The 11517-nt window shown below is 41.0% G+C and overlaps 1 protein-coding gene across 2 annotated transcripts in view; it reads left to right on the top strand.

Annotated features, from left to right (window-relative positions):
* The first annotated feature begins 308 nt into the window (after window positions 1-308).
* Rbbp4 (RB binding protein 4, chromatin remodeling factor) overlaps window positions 309-11517 on the top strand; it is a 19350-nt gene continuing 8141 nt past the window's right edge. Inside the window, exons 1-7 of one of the 2 annotated variants that reach the window (XM_047545018.1) lie at window positions 309-466; window positions 1046-1193; window positions 5913-6058; window positions 10153-10326; window positions 10650-10765; window positions 10877-11037; window positions 11163-11289. In XM_047545018.1, the coding sequence (XP_047400974.1) occupies window positions 451-466; window positions 1046-1193; window positions 5913-6058; window positions 10153-10326; window positions 10650-10765; window positions 10877-11037; window positions 11163-11289 (888 nt within the window). In that variant the 5' untranslated portion in view covers window positions 309-450. The remainder of the gene's footprint in view (window positions 467-1045; window positions 1194-5912; window positions 6059-10152; window positions 10327-10649; window positions 10766-10876; window positions 11038-11162; window positions 11290-11517) is intronic. The other variant, XM_047545027.1, reaches the window with a different exon arrangement.

The raw sequence follows: 11517 nt of genomic DNA, 5'->3' as shown, positions 1-11517 counted from the left end.
AGAGTTGATACCTAGAACCTGAAGCACTGTATATTTCTCAATATTCTGAGGGTGTCGTTAGCATAACAGCCCGTAAGAAAATGGCTGCCCCGGGAATGTGTGGACTAAACTTCTCACGTGATCTGAGCGGGCACAGTCCCATCAGCCAGGGCGCGCGCGCAGTCGATGGAAATCAGCTCCCGCGGTGTGGGGGGGAAGGGGCGGAGTGCGCGCGTCGGCCCCGCGGAAAGCGACTCCGCGCGTCAGGATAGGTCTAGAATAGTATTGCCCCGCCCACCCCGCCGTTGGGTGCGCGCCGATTGGTCGATGTTGGCGCGAAGGTGCGCGAGTCGACCCTCACGCAGGGGCCGCAGGAAACAATAGAGGCCGCGCGCGCGGAGCAAGCGCTCGCAGGCTCCCCGCCCCTCCCGCAACGCTCGACCCCGGGATACCCCCGGCTCGCCTGCCGCCATGGCCGACAAGGAAGGTGAGGGTGCCTGAGACGCCCCGGTAGGGCGGCGGGTGTCTGGGCTACGGTGCGGCCTCCACACGGCCTAATAGTGGGGACAGGCCCGACTCTGCCGAGCGCAGCTCCAGCAACGCAGGCGTGAGGAGGGAGCTCCCCACGGGGCGGGCTAACGGCGCGCCAGTTCCTCAGGAGCGGATGCCAGTCGCCGCTGGGCGAAACTGGCAGCGGGAGGCCGCGGGGTGTGCGTCCCCCCTCACGCTCCCTGTCGACCACTCAGACCATCTCCGGGCCCGCCTGCTCCGCTCCCTTCCCAAGGCCCGGTGACGCGCCTCCTCGCCAGTCCTCCAGACTGTGCGCGCAAGCGTGCTTCGGAGGCTCGGCGCCGTCGCCCCGAACGGGTAACGGAGTGCTGGCTCGGCTGACCCGAGGACTTCCGGCCCGCGGAGGTGGAGCACGGCGTTGTTTGGAGACTGCGCCTGGGGACATTAGACTGATGCCTGCATTCCTAGCCAGGAGGGAGGGAGCCGCCGTAGCTTTGGAGAGTTTTACCTGTTTTCCATTTCTGTTCGCTCACTTAATTTGTTTTAAAAATTTTAGCAGCCTTTGACGACGCAGTGGAAGAACGTGTGATCAACGAGGAGTACAAAATATGGAAAAAGAACACCCCTTTTCTTTATGATTTGGTGATGACCCATGCTCTGGAGTGGCCTAGCCTAACAGCACAGTGGCTTCCAGATGTAACCAGGTGACAAGAATCTCTTGAACGTTACTTTGATTCTCCAGTCGCTCGAAAAGGGCACGTGATCAAAACCAATTAGTGACACATTGATATGCGGGGGGGTGGGATATGGCAAAATGTAAAAATTATCTTGGAATTTATCCGGCAAGAGAGAAATATGTTGGTATTTTCTTTTTGTAGTAATGAATTGAATAGCCTTATTACAACTGTAGTTGACCAAATTGCAAAACTTGACAACTTTCATAAAGTAGTCTAAGTTCAGTTCCTTCAACAAAAACGTTTGAATTTTCACGGTCCTTTCCATAGCTGGTTAATGCAAAGAGGAATATGGGTCCTGCCTCTAAAGAATATGTGAACTGGTTGAAGAGGTGTGTATCAACTCGTAATTATAGCTGTGTAGGATGAGAACATTATAGAGAGGTAATTAGGATACTTAGAAAACATCTGATGAAGGCTGGAGATACATACTTCATTGGTAGATCACATACCAGCAAGATCCTGGTTTTGATCCTTAATGGGCTGTAGGACACAAAACAACTCCTGGAGGTGTCATAGTATGGTTTTCATATAAGGAAGTTGGGGATTATGGAGACTAATCATATATATATATATATATTTTTTAATTTATATCTCGCACTGTGGATTGAACCCAGGGTGTTCTACCACTGAGCTATGTCCCCAGCCCTTGGATATATTCCTTATTCATAGGTAGCTCACTCAGATATAGGTAATAGCATATCATTTAGTTCAGCTTGCATTTATTGAGGCTCTGCTAGGGTCCACATAGCAGTGGACACAATTAATCTGAATTATCACAAGAGTGATACAGATAAAATGATCAGAGCAAGAAAAATGTACCTCAACTTGGAGTATCAGGATTGACTTCTAGAAGGAAGCAACAATGCGTAGATAAGGTGGATGTAGATATGGAGTCTCAGGATTGATTTCTATAAGGAAGTGACAAAGATATGGAAGATGTAGATGATAAGTATGTGGTGTGCCTAGCTGGGCACCATGGCAAGCATGATGCTGCTACCTATACAGTAGCATAAGAAAAAATGGGGAAATCTGTGCTAAGGATATTATACAAAACCTTAGTACATAGATAGAATTTGAAGCTTCTTTATCCTGATTGGGGATTCCCACATTCAGATGATCATTGAGTGTTGGAAGTACTTGGAGTTCAAGGTAAGTAGAGTCATTTCTGTCAGGAGTTTTAAGAACTTGAGTTTAGTACTTGGTAAGAAAATTGGATGGTGATGTTGTATTTACTCACCTGCTAAATTGTATGTCTGAATCTCAAATATTATCTACCCCATATCTACTGAATCATTCTGGGAAGCTTTTTTTTTTTTTCCTCCTAAGCCACATCTGCAAGCCACTCCCACCCCCACCTTTTGTTTTGAAACAGTTGTGTTCTATAATGTTATTCTTGCCTACTGTTTTCTGGTTCTTTGCCTGAACACAGGCATTCCCAATTTTCAGTTCATAACCCTCTCCTCTGTCCGTTGTCTGTCTTTTTTATTATTATTTTGTACTGGGGATTGAACTCAGGGGTGCTTTTTACCACTGAGCTACATCCTCAGCCCTTTTTATTTCAGACAGGGTCTTAATAAGTTGCTTAGGACCTTGCAAGTTGCTGAGTCTAGCTTCAAACTTGTGATCCTCCTGCCTCAGCCTCTGGAGTTGCTGGGATGACAGGCATGTGCAGTGGTTCTTTTTCTGTTTTTTATGGTACTGTGGATTGAACCCAGGAGTGCTTTACCACTGAGCTACATCTTCAGCCCTTTTTATTTTGAGTTAAGATCTCAGTAAAGTTGCTCAGACTGGCCTCAAACTTGAGATCCTCCTGCCTCAGCCTCCTGAGTAACTGGGGTTATATGCATGAGCCACTGCCCAGCTCTTTTTTCTCTGTAGAACAGATGTCATATGTTTGTCTGTCCTACTATTCAGAGGAATTTCTATTGTTAAATTTTGATCCAATTTCTGAGGTCCTCCTGGTTCTGTCTTTTGTTTTATGGCTTCCTTCTGGTGCCTGAAGTATCTTATTGGCTTCTTCAGTTTGACATGTTCTGAACAGAATAATTCATTTCATGGAGGTTTCACCCTAACTTTGTCCTTTTTTTTTTTTTTTTTTTGTCATAGTTGACTTTTTGACGTCTATGTTCCCTTTACGCAGTTGACAGGCTATCAGTTTATAAGCCCTAGTAAGTCCTAATTGTGTAGCATCTTTCTCTTCTAGACCAGGGATTTTCATATTGTGATATGCAACATAATCAGCTGGAGGTCTTAAAAAACTGTTGTGCCCCACCTTCCAGGATTTCTGATTTATTTGATCCGGAGTGGATATGAGAATTTGAATTTCTAACAATTTCCAGGTGATGCCAATACTGGTTCTGTTGGACCTGGTACTACACCTTAAGAACCTCTGCTTTGCTCTGTTAATCTTTCTGAGGAAACAAAAATATTATTAAGTTATGATACTGCTTAGAAATTCTCTATGATTCCTTGTTATCTACAGTATGGAATTTAGAATACCTTAAACTAGTGTTCAAGATAAACTAAAGATTATGGGTTTTATCTACCTTATAGGTTTCTCTCCCATTGTGCTTTCACACTGGCAGTTTCATCCTAGTTGTTACTTGATAGTTGAGTGATCTTAGAAATTACTTAATTTTCCTCGTTTTCAAATTGGAATAATACTCATGGTATTATTCTGGTGTTTAAATGTTAGATGTAAAATGCCTAACATGGGGGCTGGGGATATAGCTCAGTTGGTAGAGTGCCTGCCTCGCATGCACAAGGCCCTGGGTTCAATCCCCAGCACCACAAAAAAAAAAAAAAAAAAAAAAAAATGGTATCTATCATTTTTGAGACCTTCCCAGGACTCATCTCTGCCATTCCTACCTTAATTCCTGAGATAGTCTAGATTCCCACATATTTTGTTTCTTTTCTTTTTTGGGTGGTACTGAAAATTTAACCCAGCGACACTACCTCCACAGCCCTTTTTTATTTTTACTTTGAGACAGGGTCTCTCGCCAAAGCTGACATCAAACTTGGAATCCTCCTGCCTCAGCCTCCTGAGTGAGATTTCAGGGGAGTGCTTCTATTCCCAGCTTAAACTCCCATATTTTTGTGTACCTTTCATGTAGTTTATATTGCCTAATATTTAGTTATTTGTGTACATAACTGCCTAATTGCCTCTGGGTTTTGTTTTGTTTTGTTTGTTTGGTACTGGGTGTTGAATCCAAGGGTTCTTAACCACTGAGCCACATCCCCAGCCCTTTTTTTATTTTTTATTTTGAGACAGGGTTTTGCTAAATTTCTTAGGGCCTCAGCCTCTTGAGTTGCTGGGATTATAGGCATGAGCTACTATACGTGGCTTTTTGTTTTTGAGATTGGGTCTCCCTAAGTTGTCAAGGCTGGCCTCAAATTTGGGATCCTCCTGTCTCAGCCTCTCAAATCAGTGAAATTCCAGGCATCCACCAGCACACCCAACCAGGAATAATGTCTTAATTGTATTTATACTTTGATGCATTAGAGCATTTTCTCTATTAGTAAATGTTTGAACGGTTGGTTTATCTGATGTTCTTTTGCTTTTTTAGAGTGGGTCTGAAGTGCTGAAGATTGATCCCAAAGCACATGCTCTTCCACTAAGCTATATCCCAGGCTACTACTTTCCTATGCTTTTTTCGGTGGGAGTGGGTAGTGAAGATTTATTGAACCGTGTGCACTTAGCCACTGAGCTACATCCCAAGCTTTTTTTGTTGTTCTTGTTTTGAGACAGGGTCTTGATAATTTACTGAGGCTTTCCTTGAATTTGTAATCCTCCTGCCTTAGACTCCCAGGTCTCTGGGAGCAACAGGTGTGCTCTGCCACACCTGACTTTTCTTTTCTGAAATAGGAGTCAGATAAGTTGCCAAGGCTGGCTTCAAATTTGTGATTCTTTTGACTGGGATTATAGGCATGTTGTTATGCCTAGCCCCTCCTTTTAACAAAGAGTTTTTTGGTTTGTTTGTTTTTTGTTTTGTGGTGCTGGGGACTGAACCCAGGGCCTTGTACATATGAGGCAGGCACTCTACCAACTGAGCTATATCCCCAGCCTAAGAAAGGCTTTAATAAACGTAAGTATTAGTATATCCAACACTTGTTTTCTTTCCTTTTAGCCTATTGTAAAGAGTACATAGTTGTGCTGGGGAGATAGCTCAGTTGGTAGAGTGCTTGCCTCACAAGGCCCTGGGTTCATTCCCCAGCACTGCAAAAAAAAAAAAAAAAAAAAAAGTAGTTAATTCATTTTTTTATTCCATTAAACTTTACTTTTTCTCCAGAGTAATTATAAATTTTTAACCGATTTAAGGGATACTTATAAAATTAGGTACTAGGGCTTGGGATGGTATCTCGGTATCTCAGTGGTGGAGCACTTGCCTAGCATGTGTGGGGCACTGGGTTTGATTCTCAGCACTGCGTGTGTGTGTGTGTGTGTGTGTGTGTGTGTGTGTGTGTAAAGGCCCACTGACAACTAAAATTTTTTTTTAAATTAGGTGCTATATAGTTCTCTTTGTACTTTGTCCTATGGAAGCTCATTAAATGTAGCAAATAGGTCTTCATAACTTTTTCTCTCAAAATCTGGTTGTTAGGATTCCTATCACATATGTGTATGTCACTGACTTAGTAGTCTCTCTTGGTGGTACTGATTTGAGTATTGACCATTTATTGCTGTTACAGACCAGAAGGAAAAGATTTCAGCATTCATCGACTTGTCCTGGGGACACACACATCAGATGAACAAAACCACCTTGTGATAGCCAGTGTACAGCTCCCTAATGATGATGCTCAGTTTGATGCATCACACTACGACAGTGAGAAAGGAGGTAGGAATCTTAAAGAATTTATGATGTATGGTTAATGGTTATCTTTGATGTCTTTGAATTTTAAAAGGATGCCAAGTTTGATAAAATAGCCTCAAGTTAGAAATGAGATTTATGCTTGGGAAAGCTAACTTTGCAATATAGAAGAACTACTCAAAGCATATTTGTTCTGCACCTTTGCTATAAACTTCCTACTGATGGGGGGAATTCTACAACTGAAAGAAGCAGAAATCTACCAACGTTATTTCTCTGCATTCTCATCAGGGGAGATTCTGCCCCTAAGCAGGTAAAAATTGGTTCGTGGGTTTGGGCGAGTGTAAATCACATTGAATGTGTAAAGTACGGGTATACTCGGCACATATTCTTCATGTATACTGGATATATGTGCTATTACAATTTCATTAGAAAAAGTAGGGGAAAAAATGTCTTAAAGGTTTTGTAGCTGAGCAACATGAAAACCAAGTTGGTACTGATCATGGTGGCACACTCTGTAATCCCAGCTACTTGGTAGGCTGCAGCAGAGGGATCCTTAAATTTGAGACCAGCCTGGGCAACTTAGACCCTGTCTCAAAAAAAATGTTTAAATGGACTGGGAATGTAGCTTAGTGATAGAGCACTTGAATAAAGATTATGTTTAATGCTTCTTAGATTTCTCATGGTTAGCAGAATGCTCATATCCTTTTCTCTCTCTCTCTCTCTCTTTTTTTTTTTTTTTTTTTTTTTTAAGTACTAGGCACTTTACCACTGAGCTACATCCCTGGTCCTTTTTATTTTGATTTTGATACAGGGACTCTTAAGTTGCTGAGGCTGACCTTGAATTTGTGATCCTCTTGTGAGCCTCCTGAGCCTTTGGGATTATGGGTGGGCACAGTGTGCCTGGTTTTCATTCCCCTTGAATGAGTTTGTTGGGTTTTTTTGTTTTGTTCTGTTTTGTTTTTTTCTTTACTTTTTTAGTGGCATCAAATTTCCTTTTCTTCTGAAGAGACCTTATCCTTCTAACACTTCATATTTGAAAAACAGTTAAAAAGAAAAAAAGCCAGTAATTCATAAAATAAAACCCGTATATATCAACTCTGATCCTCAAGAGGATCAACCGGGAAACCTTGATTTTTATTTAAAACAGGATGTTGCTAAATTGCTGGGACTGGCCTCAAACTTATGATCCTCTCGCCTCACTCTTTGAGTCACTGGGATTATATTTTAAATAGATAAGGCTGGAGATGTAGCTCTTACTTAGCATGTGCAAGGACCTGGATTCAGTCACTAGCACTACACAAAAATTTAAAAATCCTAGGTTTCATAGGGGAGGTTTGTTTTGTATTTGGGGGTTTTTGTTGTTGTGTATTGGAAGTCACTTTTCCACTGAGCTACATCCCTAACCCTTGTAATTTTTTTTATTTGAGAAAGGGTTTCACTAAGTTGCTTAGGACTTCCCTGAGCTGATGAGGGTGACCTTAAACTTGCAGTCCTCCTGCTTCAGCCTCCTGAGCTGCTGGGATAATAGGTATGCGGCACAGTACCTGGTTGAATTCTAATCCTTTAAAACTCAGTTTTGAGCCAATGTGGTGGTGCACGCATGACTGTAATCCCAACCATTTGAGAGACAGGCTGGAGGATTACAAGTTCAAAGCCAGCCTCAGCAACTTGGGGAGGCCCTGTCTCAACATTTTAAAAGGGGTTAGGGATGTAGTTCAGTGTTTAAGCACCCCTGTGTTCAATCCCCAGTAAACAAAAACAAAACTCACTTTTGAATTTTCTAAGCTAAATTCTTGCTGCTGTTTTACAGTTAGGGAGGCCCACATTTAATATATGCCCAATCTTGAAATAACCCTTGTTATGTAATGATTACCGCTTGTTCTATGGGTTCTGTGCTGCCAGCTCTTCCTTTTCCCTGCATGATGCCACTTTTCTGACAGTTATGCTTTTTAAAAAATTTTTTTATTTTGGGGTTGGGGTAGTGGCTCTGTGGTAGAGTGCTTGTCCCTCATGTGTGAGGAACTGGGTTCAATCCTCAGCACCACATAAAAAATAAATAAAGGCATTGTGTCCATCTACAACTAAAATTTTTAAAAATTTTTTATTTTTATTTTCTGTAGTTCTCTACAGTTTGATACTTAACCACTGCATGCTTAGACTGAAAGTTTCTTCTGGTGTTGCACTTTATTCCTTTTTTGTTACAGAATTCTGGAATAAAATTAATGCATTTTTTTCCTCTCCTTTAGAGTCTTAGACATTTATTGTTGGACTTTTAGCCTTGTTTTGAAACATTTGCTCTTAACTTAGAAAAGAAAAAAATTTTGGAGTTGAAAGTTATCTAATGCCAACAATGTTACCCATTTACATCTTTGCTTCCTGGGAAACTTTTGTCCTTCAAATACTAACCCCCTGTGTTGGCAATATTGCAGCAGTTTCATCTATGACTTTTACAACTTCTTTATTTTATGAATATTTGCGGCTTAGAAAAATTGAAGGCAAGTAGGGTTTAAGAAAATGGAGCTGGGCATGGTGGGGCATGTGGCTTGAGAGGCTGAGGCAGGTGGATGAGAGTTCAAAGCCAGCCTCAGCAACTTAGGAAGGCCCTAAGCAACTCAAGGAACCCTTGTCCAAATAAATACAGAAAAGGGCTAAGGATGTGGCTCAGTGTTTAAGTGTCCCTAGGTTTAATCCCCAATACAAAAAAAATAATAATAATAATAATTAAAATATAGGGGCTGGAGTTGTAACTCAGTGGTAGAGTGCTTGCCTAGCCCATGTGAGGCACTGGATTTGATCCTCAGCACCACATAAAAATAAATAAAGGCATTGTGTCCATATACTTCGAAAAGAAAATAGAACTACTAGCTTACTGTGGTGGCACACACCTATAATTCCAGTGACTCATCTGAAGCAGGAGGATAGCAAGTTTGAGGCCAGTCTGTCTGGGCAACTTAGACCCTGTCTTAAGATAAGTAAGAATGGCCAAAGATGTAACTCATGTTTATAAAGCATTCTGGGTTCAATCCCCAGTGCCAAAAAAAAAAAAAAAAAAAACAACCTGTTGTGGCTGTTTTTCCTCATTGGACTAAGAGAAACACTGTATGGAAAAGATATGGTGGTATTTCAGAAAGGTCATCCAAATCGGGAGCTTTAGATACATAATCTGAGAGAGACTCTTTAGTGCCTAGCACACTGCATCTGATAGTCATTAAAATAGTAACGAGGACTGGTGTTGTAGCTTAGTGGTAGAGGGCTTGCCTAGCGTGTGTGAGGCCCTGGGTTCAATCCTCAGCACTACATGAAAATAAATAAATAAAAGTAAAGGTATTGTGTTCATCTACAACTAAAAATATTTTTTTAAAAAGGTAACAAGTCGTTTGGGGTTGTGGCTCAGTGGGTAGAGTGCTTGCCTAGTATGCTCTCACATATAAATAGGTGAATAAAATAACAGTGTATCAACATCTAAAAAATAAAAAAAGTAACAAGTTTGTTCAGCACACTTTTTTGTATTTTTCTTTAGACAGGGTCTTGCAGTGTTGCTGAGGCTGACCTCAAACTTGATATCCTCCTGCCTCAGCCTCCCAAATCACTGGGATTACTGGCATATTCCACACCCATCTTATTTGTACTTTAAATGAGATTTGAATAGTGTTTATTGAAAACCTCCTTTTGAAGTGAATTGGTAGTTTTCCTTAACTTCAAATACTAATAAAATACTTCTCATTTGTTTGTTTTGAGGTGTGGGGTTGTTTTTATTGTACTTGGATTAAACCCCATAGCAGCACATGTTACTACTAAGCTACATCTCAGAATTTTATTTCTGACTTTTGAGACAGGGTCTCACTAAGTTGAGGCTGGTCTCCAACTTGGGATCCTTGTTCCTTGGCCTCCCACATTGCTGGCGGTAAAGGCATGTGCCACCACACTGGGCAATGTAGTTCTTATTAGGCATTTAACAATGTATCTGGAGTCAGAGGAGTATGAAAGCCCTTTTAATGCTAACAAATGTCTATTATTATACTATTTTGCTGATAAAAGGCTTTGCCTCTTCTTATATACTGTGTAACCCAAGCAGAACAGTTTGTGTCTCATTCTTTCTTGCAATTTATTTTTATTTACAGAATTTGGAGGTTTTGGCTCAGTTAGTGGGAAAATTGAAATAGAAATCAAGATCAACCATGAAGGAGAAGTAAACAGGGCTCGTTATATGCCCCAGAACCCTTGCATCATTGCAACAAAGACTCCATCCAGTGATGTTCTTGTTTTTGACTATACAAAGCATCCTTCTAAACCAGGTCAGTTACCTTCCCTTTTCTAGTCAAATACGGATTCTGCTTGTTCTGAGTTTTAATTTCTTGTTATTTGTATAACGTAACATCTCGTGATTTATAGTGATAATGTGTGAATATTTTTCTTCATACTTTTTCCCTTAAGTAGGAAAAAATGCTTTTTAAAATAGAATAAACAGAATAATGATGATGTAGCTTAAGCATTTTATCTTTGGTCATAATGAGTTTTGTATTTTTTTATAAACATTGGGAATATTAGACATCATGATCAACTTTTCATTTTGCTTAGTAGACCATAATGACATCTTGATGTGTCTATTATTTTGCAGACCCTTCTGGGGAGTGCAACCCAGACTTGCGTCTCCGTGGACATCAGAAGGAAGGGTATGGGCTTTCTTGGAACCCAAATCTCAGTGGGCACTTACTTAGTGCTTCAGATGACCATGTGCGTATCCTTCCAATTTTGATGCAAATCTGGGCGCGTTACCAGTTGGTTTCTTTTTTGGGATTCGTGGGGAGGTGAGACTCTTACATAATGGTTAATTTTACGTTTAAGACCATCTGCCTATGGGATATCAGTGCCGTCCCAAAGGAAGGAAAAGTGGTCGATGCGAAGACCATCTTTACAGGGCATACAGCAGTAGTAGAAGATGTTTCCTGGCATCTGCTCCATGAGTCCCTGTTTGGATCAGTTGCTGATGATCAGAAACTTATGATGTGAGTAGAACCCATTGTTTTGTTGTTGTTGTTTTATTCTTACATTTTATCTTGTTTTTATATTTAATCAGCATTTTCAAGCTTTTCTCATGTTGCTTTTTTTTTTTTTTTCCTTGCCACTAAAGTTGGGATACTCGTTCAAACAATACTTCCAAACCAAGCCACTCAGTAGATGCTCACACTGCTGAAGTGAACTGCCTCTCTTTCAATCCTTATAGTGAGTTTATACTTGCCACAGGATCAGCTGACAAGGTAACTTCGACTTGTTTTAAGAGAATACATGGGTGAATTTCTTTACATTTTAAATGTGCAGAGTTAGTTTGAGTTAATGGGTTTTCTTTTTCTTTAAAAAAAAAAAAAAAAAAAAATTAGTTGGGTACAATGGTAATCGCCTCTTAGTTCAACCTGCTTGGAATGCTGAAGCAAGAGGATTGCAGGTTCAAGGCTAGCTAGGACCACTTGGTGAGACCCTGTCTCAAA

This window comes from Sciurus carolinensis, chromosome 1 (genome assembly GCF_902686445.1).
Source record: "Sciurus carolinensis chromosome 1, mSciCar1.2, whole genome shotgun sequence".
NCBI classification, from domain to species: domain Eukaryota; kingdom Metazoa; phylum Chordata; class Mammalia; order Rodentia; family Sciuridae; genus Sciurus; species Sciurus carolinensis.
Note: the sequence above shows the minus strand (reverse complement) of the source record. Positions and strands in the feature narration are given on the sequence as shown.